General features: G+C 37.4%; 1 protein-coding gene across 3 annotated transcripts in view; it reads right to left on the bottom strand.

Annotated features, from left to right (window-relative positions):
- Positions 1–4657: 4657 nt before the first annotated feature.
- LOC18432038 (uncharacterized) overlaps positions 4658–24790 on the bottom strand; it is a 30387-nt gene continuing 10254 nt past the window's right edge. For all 3 annotated transcript variants that reach the window (XM_011624236.3, XM_088868173.1, XM_088868174.1), the window contains exons 3-4: positions 18408–18488; positions 4658–5774 (exon numbers count right to left, since the gene is read on the bottom strand). In XM_011624236.3, coding sequence (XP_011622538.2) covers positions 5340–5774; positions 18408–18488 — 516 coding nt within the window. In that variant the 3' untranslated portion in view covers positions 4658–5339. The remainder of the gene's footprint in view (positions 5775–18407; positions 18489–24790) is intronic.

Below are 24790 nucleotides of genomic sequence, written 5' to 3'. Positions count from 1 at the left end.
GGTAAATATGTTTTTTTTTCTTTCTTGAAAGCCCACACCCATAACAATGTGCTCTTGTAAACATGGCGACATCGTTAACTGATTTTCTTGCTCGATGTTATAAAAAAGAACTAATTTTCTTCCTCAATTGCTCTATGGATATTAATGTAGAAAAAGTTAATATAAGGTTGCTTGTAGAAGTAAAATTGCAGTAATCTACACCGTCTATTTTTTTTAGATGTGTATATTTGATATTAATTTAAAAAGACACGTTATTTTTTGACATTATCTAAAAAGACACGTCAATTCTACACCGTCCAACTAAAATAGACGATGTAAAACATTGCAACCTTATTAAAGAAAATAGACGGTGTAAAACATTGTAACTTTATTAAAATTGCAACCTTATATAAATCAAACCCTAAAAATATAATTTCTTATAGTCCTAGACTTTCAAAGCATACATTGAACACCTGGAAGTTAAATCATATAATTCAGCATAATTGATACGAACTAGTATAATTGGTCGACATAACTAATCAAAGGCATCATGATTCTCTATCAGAACCCATTCAACTATTATACTGCATCTCAATCAACATGACTTTCTAACTAGCATAACTGATCAACGCACCATAATTTGATTATCTATCAAAACCTACTTAGCATAACTATAACTAATCCCCACTAGTTATCCCTATTAATAACAATTGATTGAAGCCACTATAAATTATTCACCTTCAGAATCCAATAGGCATAATCATAACCAATCATAATCAAGATAACTAATCCCAAGTAGCATAACTCACAGGAGCCACCATAATTGGTTCAGAACCAGGCCCAATTACTAATTTCAACCAGCATGATTGGTTGTCTATTAGAAGCCAATTCAAATTGTGATTTCACCATCAGCTAAATATTTTGCGGATCCTAATTTCAACTGAAATCATGTTCTTATGTACTAAAAAATATATGTATAGGATAATCTACAATTCACAATCCTTCCAAATATATTTGAATGAGTTGTAAATGGTGGCTTTACTATGGAAAAAATTTTATATAAGCGTGAGGCCCTAAAAATTCAAATTACTAGAAGTGGTGGTTTCGCTGTTGAAAAACCCTCAATTCCATCATCTCGAATTCAAGATGTATAGACATAATAAATAGATTTCAATTCATGGAAATAATGCATCTTGTAATGTATCCATATATCTACCAGATTCACACTATTTTAATTTTTAAATTTTATAGTTAGAGATGAAAATAAATTTTTAGGCCATCATAAAGATTTATGATATTGAAACAACATATTTTGGCATTGTTTGAAGGCATGCTTTACTTTGATTGTTTAGGGCTTTAGCTTTCATACAAACCACACATTTTACTACGTAGTTTTCTTTTAAAAAAATATGTATTTTTTGTTATATCTTTCTCATCAAGTAAGGGTGTTTAAAGACAATAGATACTTTTGTCATCTTCATAAAGAGTAAAATTCAAATTTTCATTAAAAGATAAAGATATTTTTATAAATAAAGTTTCAGGACACTATCTTTCAAAATATCATTATATTTATGTAAAAATATGAAAATTTGCTCTTACTTCATGATTAAGTTATATATTAAAATAATTTTTAAATAAAAATAATCATTTTTTGATAAATACACTCATGACAACCTATCTTAATATTAATGTTTGTATTTTAAGATGGTATTAACTTTAAATAAGAAATGTTAAGACTTTAAACTTTCCCTTAACCCATTCCAAGCTCAAGTAAAGGAGGCAGGTTGTGTTAAGTAGGCATCAAATGTAAAACTTTACCAAAACCTTTTATGAATCTTGAATCTACCATAGTCGACCCCAAATAGTTAGAAAAAGACTATTATGATGATGATGATGATGATGATGATGATATATATATATATATATATATATATATATTCTTCCCAATGCCTATAGGTGAAAATAAACAGTTATTTCGCTAACTCTCATCACTGTCTAAAGTTCATTACACAATCACGATTATCCGGTAGTGTTTTATTTTTCATTTTTTTTTCTACGAATCGGAATGATATGAAATTTAGAGTGTGTGTACATCTTAGTGAGGAGTACCTAATAAAAATATATAAAAATAATAATTTATGAAAATAAAATTGACCAAAATACCCCTAAAACTTTTTCGAGAGTATTTTGGTCAATTTATTTTATGTAAAATATTTTTTTTGATATTTTAGTAGATTCGCCTATTTCTTATGAATACATGCTCCAAATTTCAGATCATTCCAATTGGTAAAAAGGAAATGAAAAATGAAATACTATCAAACAATCATGACGGTGCGATGAAATTTGGACGGTGATGAAAGTAGGCAAAATCACTGTTCATTTTCGCCTATAGGCATTTTTTTAATATCTTGCATATATATATATATATATATATATATATTTTTTGTTTTTTTTTGTGTGTCTGTATCTGTGTGTGTATGTGCACACGTACATGTGTGTGTATGTGCGCACGCGTGTGTGTGTTGGAGTGGATTCTGTATGCCCACTCGCTAACCACTACAGTAAACACCCTGATTGAATATAGGCTGATTTGATGGTCACGACCTCATTTCGTATTTAAATTTAATTTTTTTTTTACAAATCCAAATCACTTGAAATTTTAGGTGTGTGTTCTTCTCATCAAGGCGCATCTAATAAAAATACAAAATAATTCGTAAAAAAAATGACCAAAATACTCCCAAAATTTTTTGAGGGTATTTTGATCAATTTATTTCATGTAAAATATTTTTTTAATGTTTTTTGTAGATTCACCTATTTTTGAAAAATACACACTTCAAATTTCAAGCGATTTGGATTTGTTCAAAAAACTTAAAATTCAAACACTATCGGACATCCGTGATCATCAGATCGGACTAAATTTAACCTGGGCCGTGGGCGTTTATTGTAGCACTACGCCCGTAGGCGTTTATTGTAGCACTACGCTCATGGGCATACAAATTTTTTTTCCTATATATATATATATATATATATATATATATATATATATATATATATATATATATATATATATATATATATATATATATATATATATATATATATGTGTGTGTGTGTGTGTGTGTGTGTGTGTGTGTGTGTGTGTGTGTGTGTGTGGTTTCTATAAGGTTGCAGCCTTAAACAATCCAATTAACGCACCCCTCCAAATTTTATCATAATGTGCGATTTTGGTGCATGTGGTTTCTATAAGGTTGCAACCTTAAACAATCCAATTAAGGCACACCTCCAAATTTTATCATAACGTACCATTTTGGTGTAAAAAAATCTTAGAATTATCTAAAAACCTATTTTTATATCTAATTATAAAATTTTAAACTCCAAAAATGGTTAAAATCAAATTAGCTCTATACATATATAAAAATCTTGAAAATAAATGGTCTAATTTATGTGTTGCAAGATGCACTATTTCTAAGATTCAATCTTTTTTTAATATCTCGATGTCGAGATGATCAACTAGAGAGCTTTTCAACATTAAAACAACCTTTTCCAATTGAGTTTTGAGGTGCATTTGTGATTCTACATTTTAAGGTTGCAACTTTATATAAATTTTTTCTCCCCTCTCTCTCTATATATATATATATTGCATTTCACCGAGCAAAGGAGAACCCAAAAAGAGCCCACAAGACCTTGATCTATTGGCAATGCTTTGAGGAGCAGTCAAGGTGAATCATATTGGGCTACATTTAATGTACTAAACAACAGTGGAAAGTAAGAATTGCCAATGGCTTATGAAGAATTTTGATCCTCTCCACCAAAAGGATCCGACTGCTTCAGAAGCATTGATGTTTCTTCTTTGTTGGGGGTCATTTTAGCTTTGATAATTATTGAATGCTATAAGTCAGTGATGAATTCTTTGCAGTGACTTTGTGATTCGTCCTGCGGAAAAATTTTGAAACGAAATATTTTATTTTGCCAAACATAAAGTGAATGTCTTCCACATTTAATTTAATGAGAAATGTTCTCAATCAACAAAAAAAATGAACACAACCTTCAAATTTAGGCTTGGAGCAAACCTAAAGCAAGGAACACAATCTTCAAATTTAGGCTTGGAGAAATCCTAATGCTCCCCATTCTCACCAAAGTGAGCGAAATCCAATATTGCTCATGAAAAATTTGAAGAAAATAGTGTCCTAGCATTAACCTTCAGCAGAACCATGTTTCATTCAGCGTTAACCCAAATTATTTCAGATGAAAATGGAAAAAAAAAAACCAAAATACAGGTCGACTGCTATCCCTTCCCAAGACTATCCTAGAACTCAAAACTTCTGTCTTTTAGCTACTACCTTTAAGATAGTGATAAAAATGAGAGAGAGTGAGATAGAGACTGCGGCACCACACTATATAATCAAAATACTTATTTGGCATCTATGTAATTATAAATGCACTGGAACCCATTATAAATCCAAAGTGAAGCAGGCCTGTTCTATAAAAGTATTAGGAGGGGGTGATGTCCTAGGAAAACCACTAAATAGAAACCAAAACAATCAACAAATTTTTTTACAAATACATACAAATATAAACTGAAATTAGAGACAAATCCAGCTTAAGTGATCACTACAGCTACTCTAAAATGGATTTTTTTTTTTGGTAGTTTTAAAATGGAATTCTTCAATCTCAGGACTTTAAGGCAGCAAATATTTTTGGATTAGTTTTTCAAACAACCTATACATGAAGAGGAATGAACCAATAACAAACTCTCTCACCAAGAGGTATATGCCAACCCAAAGAGTCCCACTTGACATCTGGGGACTTGGACTTTTTACCAAAATGGTAATGCCTTGTAGAATTACAAACCAATATCACGGTTCCGGAAAGAATTACAATAGCAGCACCAGTCTTTGGAAAGCATAAAACTGCCCTAGCCCTGAGAAACAAGAGTGACTCCACATTTCTGCCCTCTCTTTCTCTCTCTCGTCTCAGAGAAGGAAAGAGTTGTGTTGCTCTTGTGAATAAAGAGACTGCACCGCCCCAACCCACAAAACACACACACACATAGCAAAAGAGAGAGAGAGAGAGAGAGAGAGAAAGAAAGAGAGAGAGAGAGAGAGAGAGAGAAAGAGAGAGAGAGAGAGAGAGAGACTGACTCAAGAATGCAATTCATCCGCAAATTCTTAAGAAAGATAAGAATGGATTTGTCCTTGAAATTATCACGGAAGTTTTATCATCTCTAGGAAACTGACACTAGCTGCATGCTTCTTGCACCAAACCTATAGCTTAGGTAGTAACTCTTTTCCAAATTTCCCCTTATGAGATCCACCAACACACCATCACAAACTCCACAACCCATTCAAATGATCCACTTGTCAGTAGTATTCACGAAATGGACTTTCCTCATGCATATCCATCAAAGAATCCTTAGAATCACAATCCCTGTTCTCATGAGGTTGGTGTGGATAAACCTCAGCCATTGGATCTCCAGTGCTAATCTCACTGTCATGTGGTAACCCATGTGCTCCATTGAAGCCACCATGATGGTCAGGTTCAGGAAAAGGTCCAGTCCTTCTTCCTCCAGTATTTGGACTGGCATCTGAGCAGTGAGCCAATTGAAAGGAATGAAGGCTCCTTCTTATGGGACTTGAGAGAGCATTTGAGAAGAGAGAGCTTTTGGTTTGAGCAGATGGCAATTGCCCAGTTGGCCCAGAGAATGTGGGGGTGCTTGGATTCAAGGACTGAGGGTGCGATTGAGAATTGGATGGAATAGACATAGGTGCATCTTCTTCGCCTATATCAAGCTCATTCTGCAAAACAAGAGATGGGTCAACTAGGTTCAAGTTTGTAGTTGAAATTTCAAATGATAGGTGTGAGTTTGGTAACATTGAGTTTACTAGGTTACCTATAAGATATAGAAGAAGGGGAGGAGGGTTGTGAGAGAGAGAGAGAGAGAGAGAGAGAGAGAGAGAGACCTCGTGAGGCATAGCACCAAAGCCACATATTGAGGCAAAATGGTCTCTAAAAGACATAAGGTATAACATACATTACAATATAATCTTTATTTTTTTTGCTAAGCTAGCAGGGGTTAGTATAGCAGCCTAAGCTGTTTTAATCTCAAAGAGTATGTGAATTAAGCCCAAGACTATAAATTCTATGATTTATAGTCCAGTTGTGATTATGAGTATAAGAGTTCCTGTCATGATTGCTAACTCATAATTCAAGAGATTCTGTGATGTGCTACTGATTTACATTTTATTAGTTCACAGCAATTCCCTATCCTTTTCAGCCAATTCTACCATCCCTTCCTTTCCAAGTATTTTTTCAAAGGATATCCAGTCTGTTTCTACTTGTATTATTCTGTCTGACTCATTTTTTTTGCACCATTTTGAACTATAAGTGTTTGTTTCTTGATGCAGCGCCTAGTCAACGCCAAGGTGGACACCTAGTCACTACATGTGGATGTGCATTGGAATGTAATTGCTTTTGTATTAAAATTTATTTTATTTTTCTTTGGAAAATTGTATCTGAGAAATAGGAGTCTTGCATGAAGACTGGATAGAAGTCAATGTATTTTGTGTTGGAAAAGAATGCAAAGAGACTAGGATTGCATGGGAGTAATTGTTCTATGGGTAATGGGTAATTGATCTTCCCATGCATAGGGACCCGATGTGGGGTCTTTAAAGGCATCTAGACTTGGGTTTTGAGTTTATAAAAGGTCTTGTATGTGGGCTGAGAATATAGTGACGAATTTTGAATGAAATTCTTGTGTTTGAGAGCAATTCTTTGTTGTGATTTGGAGTTGAGTTCTCCTATTAGAAATTGAGTGATTCCTCCTACCCAACATGAGTGATTCTGCATCAAGTTGATATTGTAGTAGGCTTTGATCACCAAGAAATCAGGATGATTTAATTTCCTAGAGCATTGTCAAAACCATGTGGATGAGGTGGATGGCCATTTGCATCCTCGAGATCCTTTGTGGAAACTATTGTTGATGGGGACAAGGCGACAAGCCACTCATCTTTGATGAAGAAGGTGCAACAAGAAAATACTAAAGGAGAAACCTATTTCCAGTGGGTAAAAAAATTTATGTTATGAATAGTTTGAAATCTCACCACATGTACGTGAAGATGCTTTTCTAAAAGAAGACGACCCTTTCTTAAGTGGACTTTTCAATTAATTACAACTCCTATTTTTTAAGGTGGTAATCCAACAATGGGTGTGGTTTGTATAGAGCCCTAGGCTCTAAACAATCAAATTAGAGCCAACCTTCAAATAGTGTCAAGAATGTGGTTTCAATATTGAAAATATTTGTGATAGACTTCAAATATATTTTTTATATTTACTTCTAAAGTTTAAAGCTTCAAAAATAGTGTAGATCGACAAATCTATGAAAACTTAAAAATCTTGAAAATTGACGGTCCAAAAATGCGTTACAAAATACACTATTTCCAAAACTTGAAATCCATTTTTTCTCATGTCCATGCATCTTGAAGTCGAGATGATCAATTTGAAGATATTTGGGCATCAAAACAACCTCTTCTAGTGGAATTTTTGAGGTAGGCTCAAATTCGATTGTTTAGAGCCTCGGCTCTATATAAACTTTTCCCTTCAACAATATAACATCAAACCAACTTTTTAGCAATGGAGACTTAAGAGAGATCCAAGGTTAGTTCTTTTCGAAAGGATGAACGATGCAATGCTTAGTCAGTGCATAGAGGTGCATTGGAAAGTGGTTGCATACACATTAAAATTTATTGTATTTTTCTTGGAATAATGCATGTAGGAAATAGGAGTCTTGCATGAAGACTATATAGAAGTCGATGTATTTTGTGTTAGAAACAGATACATAGATACTAGGATTGCATGAGAGCAATTGTTCGATCATTGCTCTATGTTGTATGTTATAAAGTAGGATTTGTTCTTCTAATTCAGAGGTACTTAATGGGTTTTTTAGAAGCACCTAGAGACTTTGAGTCCATAAAAGGTCTTGTATGTGGGCTTAACATATAGTGACAAATTTTGAATGAAATATTTTATGTATTTATAAGCAAATTCTTTGCTGCAACTTGGAGTTGATTCCTCCTAATAGAATTTGAGGGATTCCTCCTACCCTGCTTTAATGCTTCCACCCTCCACACCCCGTATGAGTGATTCCCAAAAACATCTTGCAGACCCTGGCCTACTTGTGCTATGATACTGCCAAAAGAGCTGATCAACAATAGAACAAAATCCATTGTGCATCATATCTAACGGAGTTCTTGGTTTGGACCGAAGAAGCAATGCCACTCAATCATTATCAAACTGACTGCAATCTTTTTCTGCTCACAAGGATCCACCAGAGTGTTGTTTAATAGGCCATGAATTAAATCAGATTCATTCTAACAAATCCACAAGAAGTGATCCAATTTTCTTTTTATCGGGTTCAAATGGAGAACAAAGATCTTGAGCAATCGATCTGGCAAAGCAATGCAAAAGATAGAAAAGTATCATTAATTTCTTTATACTCGTTCCAAGTACAAAGTACCATTTGTACAAATAAGAATCCTCTTCAAGACTTGATTTAGGCTGGGGCCTACAAGGTGGTCAGGAATTCTCAACAACAAGAAGGGAGGCAGAATTACTTGCGCGGGGTAGAAGGAATCACTCAAAACCAATTTGCAGCAAAGAATTGTCTATAAATACATAAAACTCTTTGTTTAGAATTCGTCACTATATTTTCTGCCCATATAAAAGACCTGTTATAGACTCAAAACCTATTTCTGGATGCTTCTAAAGAGCTGTCATTAAGTCCCTATGCATTGGAAGACCAAAACCTACCTTGAAATCCACAAGATTGAGCAAAGATAGACACTATGTAAACTAAACCCATCACCCATAAAACAATTTTCTCTTGCAATCCTAGTTTCTATGCATCCTTTTCCAACACAAAACACATTGACTTTTTATGCAGTCTTCGTGCAAGGCTCCTATTTCTCGCATGTACTATTCCAAAGCAAGATAAAATAAATCTTAATACAAAAGCAGCCACTTTCCTAGTGTTCCTGGACTTGGCAGGATCCACTAGAAATTGGCTGAGTTACTCGGCCTCAGCCTATGAAAGAGGTAAGTTTTCGCCGAGCACATTGTTCATCGTGGTTGTAAGGTATATACTAATTCGTCAATTTTAAGTCTCAAAATGTCTAAATCACACTTTGGCTAGAGCGCACGTGAATTTCCCCATCACTTATGGGATTTGATTCCTCTTGACGAACGTTGCGGTCATTTCCTTTAGAACCCACGAGACGTAAGATATTTATTTTTAAGAGAGTCGAGAAAAAAATACCCACCCTCCCCCCACCCCCAAGAATCGAACTCAAGACCTATTGCAAAGGGTATCTTGACATCAGGCAGCCTAACCGGCATGCCATTCGATATTTGATTAAGAAAGCCCCAGTGTTCAAAAAATCAACTCGGCCAAGGTATTCGAGCCTTGGCCGAGGAGAGTAACACGGGTGAGTCTAAGTAACTCACCCGAGCCCAGCTCAATTATTATTTTTAAAAAAATGAAGACAAAAACTTTATATAAGTAATATAGCGTCTAGCTTTCTTAATCAAATATCGAATGGCATGTTGGTTAGGCTGCCTGATGTCAAGATGTCATTTGCAAGAGGTATTGAGTTCAATGTTTCAAAAAGGGCTAGGCTGCACCCAGGCGGCCATGGGGCGTTAGGCCGCCCAACGCCTAGGCGGCAGCCCAGAACCTGGGCGGCCCAAGTTCTATCCCTTGATAGAGGGACTCATGGTATGACTGAGGGTATGTCCATAATCCCAGTTAAAAGAAAAAAAAAGATAGAAGTCAAGAAGAGAATTTTGATAATCCATAAGACTATAATCCATATTTTCATACAATGCTAAAACAATAAAACCATACAAGCATACACTAATAATCTGATACATTGTAGACTGTACACACAAAAGTTAGATAGTAGAACTAGAAACTAGAAACTAAAAATAAAAAAAAGAAAATATATAGAAATTCAGAAAATATGCAATCTTGGACACAATAGTCAACACTCAACAGTCAACACTCAACACTCAACACCAAAAGTCTTCACTCTTCAGTCATCATCATCATCATCAGGAGGAATAGGGTAAGCTTCATCATATGCATCAGAATCGAGGCCATCATCATCAAAATCATCTTCCTCTTCAATATAACGCTTGTCCTCCTCTGTTTCTTCTAAATCTGCCTCTTCCTCCTCTTCTTCTACCTCCCTCTTACTAGTATGTGCAGATAAGGCCCTAGGAGTGTTGGCTACTCTACACTTTTCTATCTTTTTGTGCTTCCCTAAACTCAAATATTGTATAATTTCCTCCCTGGTAGTCTCAGGAACATTCTACACTGGGCAACATCCACCTTAATACTGGTAAGGTGTTTTTTAAACCAATAAATGCTCCCATTAGTATCCTTTCCACAATAATTACATTTAATACAATTTTTGTCATTCGGATTCGGGTTATAACCATATTTTCAACCTGGATCACCACTTCTAGAAGAACCTCGAGAAGATATTTCCACAAAAAAAGGCTCATTTTCATCATTTTCTGATTCTTTTAAATTCAGAAGTTGTCTAATATCATCCTGAATAGCTTCATCAACCTTTTTACAAGACACAACATTCCCTTTAATACCGGCAAGATGTTTCTTGAATCGGTTAATACCCCCATTGGTATCTTTTTCACAAAAATTACACCTTATACAATTTTTATCGTTTGGTTTTGGGTTATAACCATACTTCAAACCCGGATCACTATCTCTAGAAGTAGCAGAAATAAACCTATTCAAATGACAAGGATTTTGTGCCTGTTTTTGTTTTACAGAACTCATATATTGCTTAATCTCCTCTTTGATAGCTTCAGGAACATTTTTACAAAGGCCAACATCCTCCTTGATACAGTCAAGATGTTTCTTAAACCAGTTTATGCCCCCTTTCATATCTTTTTCACAAAACTTGCATCTAATGCAATTTTTGCCATTTGGATTCGGGTTATATCCATATTTCCAACCCAGATCTCCACTTCGACTAGATCCTGAAGAAGACATCTCAAAATAAAACAAGCAATCTAAAAACCCAGATCTCCACTTCGACTAGATCCTGAAGAAGACATCTCAAAATAAAACAAGCAATCTAAAAATAAATTTTTGCACTTACTTTAATTGCTCGAAATCCAAACTCCCACCTTTGAGAAGTTTTTTTGTGCTAAAATAATAAAAAAACACCATCTAATAGGATTATAAAACTCCAAAACAAAATCCAATCTACTTGGGTGATGTTTGGATCCGTTTTCCGTAACTTTGAGAAACACTTCGATCCAATGAAAGTCACAAAATTTAGTTTTATTGAGGTTTCTTTCTCTCTAAAATGGGTTTTTGTTACATTTCAAAAAAAATGAATACAACGAAAAAACAAAATTATGCTCCTAGACTGGGCGCAGGCTCTGGGCGGCCACCCAAGGCTGAGCGTTAGGCGCCCACCTAGGCGGCCGCCCAAGCCTGGGCGATGAGCCCAGGCCTTCTAGACCACTTAGGCGCTGGGCGGTCCAATTTTTTGAATATTGCTTGAGTTTGATTCATGGGAGGGGAGGGGGGCTCTACTTTTTTTGGAGCTCCTTTTTCCTTTACTCTCTTAAAAAAAAATCTTACGTCTCGTGAGTTCTAAAAAAAATGATGCGACGTTAGTCGAAAATCGAACCCCAAAAGTGACGGGGAACTGCACAAGCTCTAGCCAAAGTGTCATTTAGACATTTTCATACTTAAACTTGACAAAAACCTTACAAGCATGCCAAAACTCGCCTCGCCATAGGTTGAGGCCGAGTAACTCAACAGATTCTAAGTGAATCCAGCCGAATCCAGGAACAATGTTCACCCCTTCTCACAAAGACCTTGAGTTATAGAAATTTTAACCAAGCTCCCATCCTACTTCATATGAACCTTAGATTATCGGCTTGATAGTTGATGGTATAATCCCATTACTCGTCGTGAATTTCTCAACTCTCCACACTTCACGAAATGATTTGTTGTCATATGTTGAACTAGCACCTTAAAAATAGGAGTTGTGCTGGACTGAAAAGTCCTCTCAGGGAGTCTTCTTTTAAAAAAGGCATTGTAGTATACATGTGGTGAGATTTCAAACACTTCACGACATAAAGCATTTTGCCCATTGGAAATAGGTTTCTCCTCAAGTATTTCCTCGATTGCATCTTCATCGAAGATGGTTGGTTTGTCCTAATCAACAATAGTTTCCAAAATGGATCTCGAAGATACGAATGGCCATCCCACCCCATTGATATGGTTTAGACAATGCACTAGGACTTGAATCATCCCAATTTCTTGGTGATAAACGTATGATCTGATATCAACTTGATATAGGCTGAGGCTTGTGAGGTGTTGCCAGGGATCATTCGACTAGTGAGAGGGGGGATGGAATCGCTAATTCCAGTTACGAGAAATCAGTGTTCCAAAATATGACGGGCGGCCCCTAGGAGACCGATAGGGGTCTAGGCTGCCCAGCGCCCAAGGATCTATGCAGCCTAGATTCGAAAGGGTGTAAGGGGTGTCTAGGATCTTGTTTTAAACCAAGATTTTGTATAAAAAAGGCATGAATAAAAAATGCATATTCATGCACTTTTTTGTAATCCAAATAAAAAACACTAAAAATGCCCCACTGGATGGGTATTTTTACAACTAGGCAGGCACAGTCCTTGGGCGCCCCTGCCTAGGCAGAGTCCTAGGTAGGTAGGTGCCTAGGGTCCCTAGGCGGACGCCCCAAGACAGCCTGCCTAGTTGGTCTGCCATGGCCTGGGCAATGCGCTGAGGCCTCCCTAGCTCGAATAGGCCGTAGGAGGACCGCGTTTTGAAACCATGGGAGGAATCACTCAACTCCTAATATGAGTCACACAACTCCGAATTGCAGCAAAGAATTGCTTACAAACACATAAAATTTCACTCAAAATTCGTCACTACATTTTCACCCCACATACAAAACCTTTTAAAGAATTAAAACGTAAGTCTAGATGCTTCCAAAGACCGCCCATTAAGTCCCTGTGCATTGGAAGACTAAAACTTACCTTGAAACCCACAACATTGACTAAAGATAGACACTATGTAAATCTAAACCAATCACCCATAGAACAATTACTCCCATGCTAGTCTAGTTTCTATGCATGGTTCTCCAACACAAAATACATTGACTTTTATCCAATCTTCATGCAAGATTCCTATTTCCCACGTGCACTATTCCAGAGCAAAAAACAATAAATTTTAATGCAAATGCAACCACATTCTAATGCACATCCATGCACTGACTATGTGTCCACCTTGGCACTGAATAGGCACTGCATTATTTCTGTGCTATCGGTATCTCTCTACTATCACACATCTGGAGCATGTTCACTTTCCTTTTCCAGTGCTACATCAATTTGTGCAACAGGTTGAAATTTGTCAACAATTGAATTGTGCTTCTTGTTCTATATTTTCACCTTCTATACATTCTGGTTGGGTTACATACTGTGCTAATTCTCTGTATTACACTGTTCCTTCACCTACTGTGTTTTTGCTACATGCAGCATGGCAGTAATCTCTGGTGCTACAAGTATTTTCATGTTATCTGTAGTGTCTCTATACTACTGTGTTTTGATTGAACTCTTGGAATTTGATGATGAGATTAGGCTTGGTTTGGAACTTTCAGATATTTAAGTTCTAAAGCTCGCGAGTCATCAACCTGCTGCTCTGACAATAAGTTTGAATAAGTGAATGTGAAGCTCAGATCTGCTGACAAGTTATTTGAGTTGGCAAATGGGAGGTTTAAGCACCTGGTGGCTGTTGATTTTGAAGGCAATCAAAAATTAACTCTGCTTTCGTGGGAAAGAAAATGAGTTGCCCAGAGTCCACCCTGCTGGAACTTGTTTTCCAGCTGCCCGAGAGGAGATTTTCCTGCAAATCAGGCAGTTCTCCATACTGCTGAAAATACCATCTCCGCCTGGTTTTTGCCAGTGGAAATATCACCGTCACTGCTTTTTTCATCGTTATTAAAGTGGTCTGATGTTATTCAATTGCATTCCTTTCTATTGAATTTTCAGTTCCCATTTCTTTCTTATCTATCTCTTCTTCCCTGAGATACGATTCTTGAGTTGTTTCTTACTTTCCTAGCTCTTCTTATATTTCTCTGTAATCAATTATTGCTGCCTCCAGGATTTGAATCCTGGAAGGGGGTGCAAATGGGAGGTTTGAATCAATTCCTTGAGCTTTTGGAGTTTCCCCTAATTTGTGATGCTCTTCCTTCCCCAATCTGTTCTTCCAATCTTTCACATCCATTGCAGCTCTCTCCCTGTTTTCTCTCTATATTGGTCTGCATTCCTGCCATTGGTAACTTTTGGTGATCACATTGACCTTTGACTTGTTCATCTTAGGATCATGAAACCACTGCAATATGTGCACTGTTTAGGAACATATCCCTATTGCATTGGCTAGTTAAACCTCTAACCATCTCCATCATCTATTATTACTTCCTGGTGCAAAGCAGCATCATGTTTCACCTCCACACAAATTTGTTGACATTCCATTTGCCTGGTGCAGAGCAGCATCAAGTTTCACCTCCACACAAATTTGTGAACATTCCATTTGCCTTTTCTATTGTTGCACATTCTGTGGAGACTGGCTTACCCACAAGGAAGGACTAAAAATCACTTCAGCCAGAGAGTGTACCAGTGCATTTCCTTCTCAATAAATATACAAAAAGGAAACATTTGTATTGAGTTAATGCAACAAGGAAACATTCAAACCCTGGCTAATCTTGAAATGTTTATTAAAGGTTCCACAGGGTGCCAATGACAGGGATGAATTCAATTTTTTTCATTCCCTTAGTTCCCAAAATTGTAAATGTTGTAAAAATTAAAGACGAACTCCAATTAGAAGAGCGGATAGTATGTACAAGATCCAGGCAAAGCACTCTCCTCTAGACAGAAGAGAGTACTGTCTTTCATTATCTACAACACCTATGGTGCTGGATATGCGCTACCCAATAAGTAAAGTAAAAAAAATGAATAAGTTCGAGATGAGAAGGAACTTTTATCACGACACTATTTATTCTTCATCTGTAATTTTTAGGGCCTTAGTTGTAAATAAGTGAACCAATTCTTTGTATTTCCAGAAAGATAGTTTCTCTCCTTACAAAGGGAACAATAAGAAACTGGGTCACTTCAAGTTACCACAGGACAACCAATAATACATAAAATTTGAGAGGAAAACAAAGAGAAGAGAAAATATAAAGTGTTAAAAAGTTGGGGGAGATGAGTCCCCATTTAGAAGAGAGCCCCATGGTGAAGAATGAAAAGAAGAGGGATCATGTAGGGCTTGGTTGTGAAGAGAGAGATCGAGACTGTAGCGGAAGTGGCTGAATACCAGTTTTCAGAGGGTACACAGCGTAGGAACATCTCATTTGAGAGCAAAGACACACTTGAGTCTTGTTCTCTGTCCTCCATCTTAAACTTGTACAAAAATTGTAGTAATTACTTGAGATCATCAGGACAATACCTTTGTAATATCTCAAGTCTAATGCTTCCACAGTTGCTGTTCATGGTGAGCATGTTGCAACTCTCAAAATTTACTAGAATTCCTAAAGCTCCAACTAATGTCATCTAGCAAAATAACGCTTCAGAACTTTCAACTTTCAAAGGCATGAAAGTTCAATTGAAGATTTACTGTGTACACCACTGCTTATATGGAAGAAATCATAGAACCACACATATAATGCAGAAGGAAGTTTTATGGGGAAGAGCAATGTGGCTATGGAGTTTCCTGCATTTTGCAGAGAAGGCTCTCACATCTCCACCTCCCCCAAATTCCCCTTCTATTTTTCTAAAATTGTTAACTGTATTATGTATAAAATAAAGGGGTTACAAGAAATAGGCTACCCTGAGTTGGGTGCCCTATACCAAAAACCACAAGGGGACCATAAATTCCAAACAATCTATATAATCAGTGACTGTTAAGGGGTCAGTAATGCCAAAAAGTGGTAGGCAACCCTGCTGTAGGATTGTGTGAAGTGGCGTCCCTAGCCAAGAGGTCGGCTTCAGCATTGGCTTCCCTCCAAATGTGTTTCCAGAATACTGAGAGAGAGCTGCTGATATGCAAAATTTTGTAAAAAATGTAAGCCAAGCGCCTTGGGCAAGAACACTGAGAAGTGGCCCAGGCAGTGGTGTTCTTTGAATCCTCTTCGATCTGTAGGGCATAGCCCCAATTAGGATCAAAATTTCAACGGCCCGTGAGGAGGGCAAGGGCCCCAGCTAGGGTAGATTCTGCATGTCCAATGGGGTTTGAAAGTGCCTCTAACTCCTGAGGGGCCAGGATTGCCGAGAGAGCAATCATCAAAGTTGAATTTGATGTTGCCTACCTCAGGTTTCCACAGGGAAGATCGAGAGATGGTGGATGGTGGCAAATGGAGAAGGCCCTGCCAGTTTTTAGTGAAATCGGCATGTGAAAAATGTCTGAAAGTATGGTGGTGCGTGGTCCAAAAGGTGACAAGGTCTAGAATCTTGTTGAAGCATCGGTGAAGTGAACGTCTTTCCCCCCTTAAAGTTTTTCTGTTGTGTTCTAACCAGGTGACCAAACTAGGGCTGCTATGGCTTCTCTCCAAAGTGTGAAGCCAGATTTAGACCAAGGGGGAATGAGAGACGTGGAGAAAAGGTGAGGTATGGATTCAGGGGTAATCCAGGTCCAATTAAAGAGGGTCAGCAGTTTAGACCAAAGCGAGGTAGCAAAGTCACAGGATAGGAAAAGGTGGTTATTAGTTTCCTCAGCTCTGGTGCACGTGACGCACCTATTAGGTACTGGGAGGCCTCTAACTTGGATTTGGTAGACAGTGAGAGCTCTTTGGGACAAGACGAGCCATAGGAAGGCCTGAATTTTAGGGAGGGGTGAATGGGAACCAGGCTTTAGCCACGATAGAGGGAGGGTTGGGGGGAGAGAGGGGGAGGAGATGATCTTGTGGTACATAGAAGCCACAGTAAAGGATCCCGAAGGGGAAGGGTCCAAAAGAATATGTCTTCGCCACTAGGGGGAGAAAGAGCAGGTCAAGGACATGGCAGTGAACTCTTGGAGTTCTCTATCCATAAGGGCTCTTCTGAAAACTGGGCTGGGATCTCGCCAAGGTGTTCAGGGGGGAGGGGGGTAGTCGGCCAGTGTAGCAATAGTTGCAGCCACTCACAAGAGGAGAGGGACGAGATTTTTCAGTGTGCATTGGCCAATCCACAAGTCTTCCCAAAAGCAAATGCAATGACCTGCTTGAGTATGAAAACGGCTATTGAATAGGAAGTAGTTCTGACTCCTTAGGATGGATCTCCAGAGGCCCGAGATTCTACCACTGGTTTTGCAATGGGGAAGCCAATCGTCACTGCCCAACAGTATTTATGGCAAATAACTTGCCTCCAAACTTGGTCAGGTTTGGTGGCATAATGCCACCACCACTTCCTAACAGGGTAAGGTTGTTGGCTTGAAGCTTGTGGATTCCTAGCCCCCCTGAGTGATGGGGAAGCATACGTTTCCCCACGCAAATGATAGAAATCTGCCTTTCCAACCAGCTAGCCTTCTATCAAACTTGTCAACGAGATGACTCCATCGATCGAATCTAGGCATGCCATGGCAAAGGGGCAGGCCAAGATAGGATGACGGGAGTTCATCAGCCATACATCCCCATCTTTCAACAGAGGAAAAGAGATAAGGATTAGCAATGCAGACCCCCACCATTTTGGTTTTGGCCAGGTTAACCTTGAAGCATGTGGCAAACTCAAAACACATCAAGAACAAAAGAAGGGAGTCCACTTGCTGCCTCGAGGAATTGCAGAAAAAAAGAGTGTCATCCGTATATTGCAAGTGGGAGATGGATGGACCGTAAGTGGAGGATTTGAAGCCTCTGAGGTAACTGCCATTGTCAAATCTAGAGATAGCCCTGCTGAAAACCTTGGCCGCAAAGGCGAAGAGAAAAGGGGATAAGGGGTCACCCTGGCGTACACCCCTAGATGCCAGGAAAAGTCCCCCCTCAATTAACACCAACACAGAAATCTATTTAGTTATGAGAAATTTTCCTTCAATACTTGATTGGTGTTATATCATAACCAACGCAAGTCAGCTCAATAGTTGAAAATTTTGAGTCAAAATATGAAATCTACATACTGCTAATTATATGATGATTATTTTTCTCCCCATGAATGCATATCAAATGCAAGAGTTTCTGATCTCATTTGGCTACTTTCAAGGCATAGTGACCATCTTATCGTGAACACAATTTGAAAATAAAATAAAATAGTGATCCTCATGAACACAATTAGAAGTAATTTAATGATCAATAGACGAATGTAGATCAATATTTGAAATGGCCCAGACAATATACAAGCCAAAGGATTACCTCAAGATAAGCTAGAATATCTGCTTCAGTCACTCTAGCTCCTTCATTGTGTTGCCTTATGATCCATTGACATAATTTGTCCTGATGATAAGAACGTTGAACATAAGAATGATCCATGATTCAACCACCCAAGTAAAGGATGAAATAAATACTTAAATTGCATAGGTAATGACAATCTACACATGAATACAAATATAACTAGCAGTGATCCAAATTCCAACCGCTATTAATATGCAAATCTGAGATCTCCTCCTTAGACGTGCAGACCGATTTCTCTTCCTTAGTTTTAAAAATCTCAACCTTCAAAGAAGGTAGTTTTCAAAAATTAGGTTCCAATTGTTTGGGTATGCAGTGAACACCATAAAAAAAAAATTTGTTTGGGTATGTTTTGTATCACCTAATTCACCCCAATATTGCCTTATTTGGGCATGTCTTTTATCACCTAAATTTACCCAAATTGTATCTCAAAGTCTTAAGACACAAATGTCAAACTTGTCTTAGCTGAGTCATCTAAAATGACATACGACACCATGAGTGTCATGATCGACTAAGTGGTATATGTGGCATACAGCTCATTTGCGTTCGATATTACTCATTGAAGGATCCTCAACACAAACTTTGAAAATCAACAGATAGAACGAACTTTCGTCCACTTGAAGTGGTCGATACCTAAGAACTTGAGTCGATCTAATTTGCACACAAAATGGTCTGATGTTGATGCCAAATTGGATCAATCTCTCATATGACCCATGCTCACATAAGCTAGCGTCGAGAGTAGAAAATAACTGAAATGGCTAATGCTGATGATCATCCATCGTGCAATCGACTTGGGGAGCAGCATGTTATTCAGGTCATCACAAACAATGTTGCTCCAAATGGAACTGCTTCTAGTTTGTTGCGCCTGAGCTACCCTCATATCTTCTAGACAGCACGTGCAGCCCACTGCATAAACCTCATGCTTGAGGCCATAGGCGGTATGACTGAGATTGTAGGCATAGTTAGGAAGGCTAAGTCAGTTAGATCCTTGATCTATAACCACACCCTAACCCTCAGCATGATGTTTAGGCTTACAAAGAAGGAGATAGTTAGGCGGGGGCTCACGAGATTTGCTACATGGTTCTTGCGTTTGCAGGGCATATATAGGATAAGGGTCCAATTGAGGCAAATGTTTACTTCTGATGAGTGGAGAGGATGCAAGTGGGGCCAGGTATCAAAAAGGGAAGAACGCACAAGATATTATCCTATTTAAGAATTTCTAGAGAATGGTCAAGGATGCTCTTAAGGTAATTTTTTTCCTCTAGTTGGAGTCTTGCGCATGGTCGACAGTGACAAACCCTCCATGGGCTCCATATATGAGGCAATGGAAAGTTGCAAGAGATAGCTGAAAATTTGGATAATGATGAGAGCCTCAATGAGCCAATTTGACATATTATTGATGAGAAGTGGGATAGATAGCTACACTGACCATTGTATGCAGCTAGTTATTACTTCAATCCAACTTTTTGTATGTTGATAGGGATATACAAACGAATGACACAATTATTAATGGATTTCATTATTGCCTCGATATGCGCATCCTAAATCAAGAAATCCAAGACATTATATGCTCAGGAAATAATGAATTACAAGTGTGCATTGAAGTCATTTGAGAATGGGATGGCGATAAGGCAGACGACCAAAGTCAATCCAGGTAATATTGTTGATTTCGTATTTCATATGTTATCGTAATTTATTGACTCATAATTAACACACACTTAATTTGCTGCCCATAAGTGCAGCCAGCATGGTTGAAGTGCTCCGAACTTACAAATGATGGCCATTTGGATCTTGAGCCTAACTACTATCTCATATGGTTGTGAGCAATACTGAAATCCTTTTGAAATAGTATCTTACTTTAGTTTAGTCACTGAATATAACTTTGTTAATAGTTACTTTAAGTCCTCAACTTATTTTTTCTTTTATCAGTTTAAACTTCTAAATTATTAGTTTATTAATTAGTATTAGTACCTACTAGTTACTATATAACTCTTATTATTTTCATTTAATGCTATGTATTGCCATATAGGTTCATACAAAGAAAAGAAACAAGCTTGAATCAAAGAGGCTAAATGACTTAGTTTATTTAAAGTTCAATTGATACTTGAAGGATAGATTTGCTAAGCGCAAAAAACGAGACCCTGAATGAAGGGCATGGATAGTGTCATGGAGTGGTTGGTTGTAGATGATAAAGTCGAGGGGCATGAGGGATTGACATGGGACATAGTTGTGGAGGCCTCAGGTATAGCAGCCGACCCCCTCAGGGCCACTAGATCATTTTCACAAACGAGGAGGGAGGTAGAGGAAGACGAGGCAGATTTAGAAGAAACAAAGATGGACTCACAACTCCGATGATTCTCATGATGGACTCACAACTCCGATGCATATGATGTGGGTGGCCCTACTTTTTTTATGATGACTGAAGACTCTCGAGTCTTCAAGTTTATATTTCTCTCCCGTTTTCTCCTATTATGTATATGGACTGGGATGGCATGGACTATTTTAAGTATTGAATATGGATTCTAGTTTGTGATTTGTGAATGTATTATTACTATATTTTCGTTTGTGTTGTCTTAGTACGAGCAGTCTAGTCTAGTACTTTGGAACTTTGGATTATATTTTCTTAATGTGTTGTTGACTAGTTGTCTAATTCTCAAATACTTTGGTTTACTTTGGATGGATTTAACATAAAAAATGTATAAAAAATGCCTGAATTTGCATGTTTATACAGAATTTGGAACTAAAACAGTATTTCCAGACACCCCCTACCCTTGTTCTTCAGTCTAGGCTACCCAGAAATCTCGGCTCCTGCCTAGGCGGCCACTTAGGTGCTAGTCGGCCTGGACCACCCTGGCTGCCTAGGCGCTCATCCAGGCTTTTTTGGTACACTGGAGATCTACATAGTGCACATTCATAACATTAAAATTAATAGAGTCAAGAATATGGTTCATTTGGCAAGAAAGAAATTGAAGGTCAAAACTAAATTGCAAGCAATCATTTCAAGGAGTTCTAAGGGAGATAACTTGGAACATCGAAAATAGCATCCAAATATTTGTTCCACCATAGGATGAAAATCAAAGAATCATTTAAAAAATATGGGGAATCGAATTTCCAAATACACTTGAGTGCAAGAAGTTTATATACGTATAGTGCTTGCAAGAGCCCATTGTGCCCCATACATTGTAATTATTACCCCTTGTACATTCTTCACACATCAATATGCGTGGGATACCCGCTCTAACCCCCCGCAAACTTAGCAAAGAAAAAAAATTGAGTCAAGAATGTTGTTAATTAAGAAATGACTCAAGTTGAATCGTCCAGCAGGAGTCAAGAAAAACCAGATTAAAACTAACAATCAAATAGTGCACCTTGTCAAGCTTGAGATTATGTAGTAAGAAATAATATTATAAGAAAGAGGTTAGCTGCCTTTCGATGCACAATCCAATCATGTAAGTTGGAAGCCAAACGATATGCATAACCCAAGACAAAACATCATAGTCTATGATGGATAAGTCCAAAGATGCATGTTATAGACTAGCCATCTTGCTCATGCCCTTTTGCTAGTGTAATGAGCACCTCTCCCATTATCTATAATGGGTGGCGTGCTCACCCCACACAACATTGTGATGCAAAATGCAAATCTCTAATAGCACTTTATTAGATAATTGATGGAATCGAGGGCAATTTGGGGAATGGTAGTGGGGAATCGTGAAATGCTAGAAGATCCTTATGGTACAGAGCGATGTCCATACAATGTATACTTTAGGATCTTGATTCCAACCTTTTGGGTATCTCACTTTGAGTAGAGTCACTAGACTAGTTCTTGGACAGCTATCTACAACAGGTATCTGCACCCCCTTATTCAAGTTCAATCATACGAACATAATATGTTATAAGCTAATAACATATCATTTTAACGTATATATCATAGGAAAATTAACATGAATGTCCCTTTATCGTTGCAGTATTAAAAAATGTCCAGTATAACTTAAAGTTTTATGTGCATGTGTCTATTTTCTCAAATTTTCCCCGAAATGCCCTTAGTTTGAAACTCCAAGTTCCAAACTAGGGTGTTTCTTTTTTTGGCTTAATTTTCAGTTTGGGATTTCGAATCCAAACTTCTATAAAAAGAAAACAATTGGCAAGTTGAAGTTCAAAAATTGTTATCTATATATTTTTCTTTTTTGGAGATAGGTCCGTTCAAAACTTGGAGTTACGAACTGACTAAAAGTCTAGTTCAAAACTTCAAGTTCCAAACATAATATATAAAAACTCACCTCAAGAGGGAAGACATTGTGCTCCCATGGGGGTGTGCTCCCATAAGAGCACACTGTAAACATAATCCTTCAAATAAATGAATTATTACATTGAAAATTTGAAGATTTGATTTTTTTTTTTTAATATTCATCTGTGAATTTAAGTTCATCCCAAATTTAAAAACACACACATATTTACCTTGAGGGAACAAGTGTTTAATGTGTTTCTAAAGCAACACACTTTAATGGAAGAATAACAAAGATAAAAAGTTGGGCATTTAAAAAGCTGATGTTAACTCATCAAATGCCAAACCTTTTTCCTTTTTCCTTGGGTTCTTCCATTGAAGTGTGCTCCTCCAAGAGTGAAATAGACATGTTTCCTCAGGAAAAAGTGTGTACATGAGTGTTTGTGTTTTTCTTTCTTTTTTCTTTTTTTTGACACTTGGAATCAACTCTAGAATCCTAAATGATTATTTCTGAAAAAAATTAAAATTTTCAATGTAATATGTCATTTATTCGAAGGATTATGTTTATAGTGTGTTCTCATGAGAGTACGTTGTGTTCCCTCTTTTTAAAGGGGTAGGGTTTTGAGATATCATATAGTTCGGAGCTTGAAATTTTGAACCGGTCTTTTAATCAGTTTGTAACTCTAAGTTATCAGCCGACCTATCATCAAAAACGAAAAATATAAGTAACCAATTCATGACTTAAGTTCAAAACCGGTTGTTTAAGAAAAAATTTTGGTATGGAAGTTGAAGTTCCAAACCAAAAATTAAGCTAAAAAATAAATAATCCAATTTGGAATTTGGACTTTCAAATAGAGAGTATTTTGGGGGAAAAAAAGTTTAAAAAAAACCAAAGAAAAAGGTACACGCATGTGCAATTTAAATTATGTAGGACATTTTTTGGAATAGCACAAAATAAAAGAATATTTATGTTAATTTCCTTATATCATATGACAACAGATTGGAAGAACTGTCACATCCATCAGGGGACACAACTGTTGGACTGCATACCCTGATATATGCGTTGTCCATTTACAATGGATGGTGAGATCATAACCAAATTCTGATTTTCAGGTGTGATCTGCACTATCCATTGCAAATGGCATTGTAGATGTCAAGGACACAATCCAACAACTATGTCCCTTGATGCACCAAAACTGGACCCATTAGATTATGACATCACATTATGTCATTCTACTTATATAGTACATCATGATAATTCACACTATACAGTATGATTCACTACGGTGCACTAGCAAATCTGCTAGGGCAGTGTCCAGTATTTGCTACACTTGGCTAGAGTCATAGGACTAGCATTATATAACATGCCCCCATATTCAAGTTCAATAGTTTCACAATTAGGATCGTGATTAATGGTGGGGATTGAAATCCAAAACATAAAAATAAGATCCTTTGAAGATCCCTCTCCCACCTGGGTTGGGTCATCCTAATAATTGTGTGTTACATCTTTAAACCCACTAGCTTAACTCATGGGAACATTATGGTGGTTAAGCTGCTTTCAACATGTCCATAGGATGACTACAGCTGAGACGAGGATGTTGAAATGGATGAGTGGTAAGACCATAAAGGATAGAATTTAGAATGAGCACATACGAATGAATTTAGGTGCGGCACCAATACACGATAAGATGAGGGAAAGTAGACTTAGGTGGGTTGACCATGGACAGCATAGATTTAATACAACACCGGTTAGAGGGGTGATTTGGTTAAAGTGAAAGGCTATAAAAAGGCAAGGAAAAGGCCCAAAAGGATATAAATAGAAGTAGTAAGAAGAGATATAGTAACTTATGGTCGGAGGGTATGGCCTTTGATAGAGAAGAATGGCAAAACAGGATTTGTATATCCGACTCTAATTGGATGGGATAAGGCTCGAATGATGATGATAATTAGAAAGATGGTGGTAGTAGTGGTAGTGGAGGTGGGGGGTGGGGGGTGGGGTGTGGGGTTAAGCTGACCAAGCAACTTCACGAATGGATCAACTGTATAATAAGAGCTTCTTACTCCATTCCTACCATACCCTAATTAATCCTTGCATATATCTACTCCTAATGAGAATTAGAAAGTC

This window comes from Amborella trichopoda, chromosome 5 (genome assembly GCF_054954075.1).
Source record: "Amborella trichopoda isolate Santa Cruz 75 chromosome 5, AtrichopodaSantaCruz75HAP2 v2.0, whole genome shotgun sequence".
Taxonomy (NCBI): domain Eukaryota; kingdom Viridiplantae; phylum Streptophyta; class Magnoliopsida; order Amborellales; family Amborellaceae; genus Amborella; species Amborella trichopoda.
This window is presented reverse-complemented; position numbering and strand designations above follow the sequence as displayed.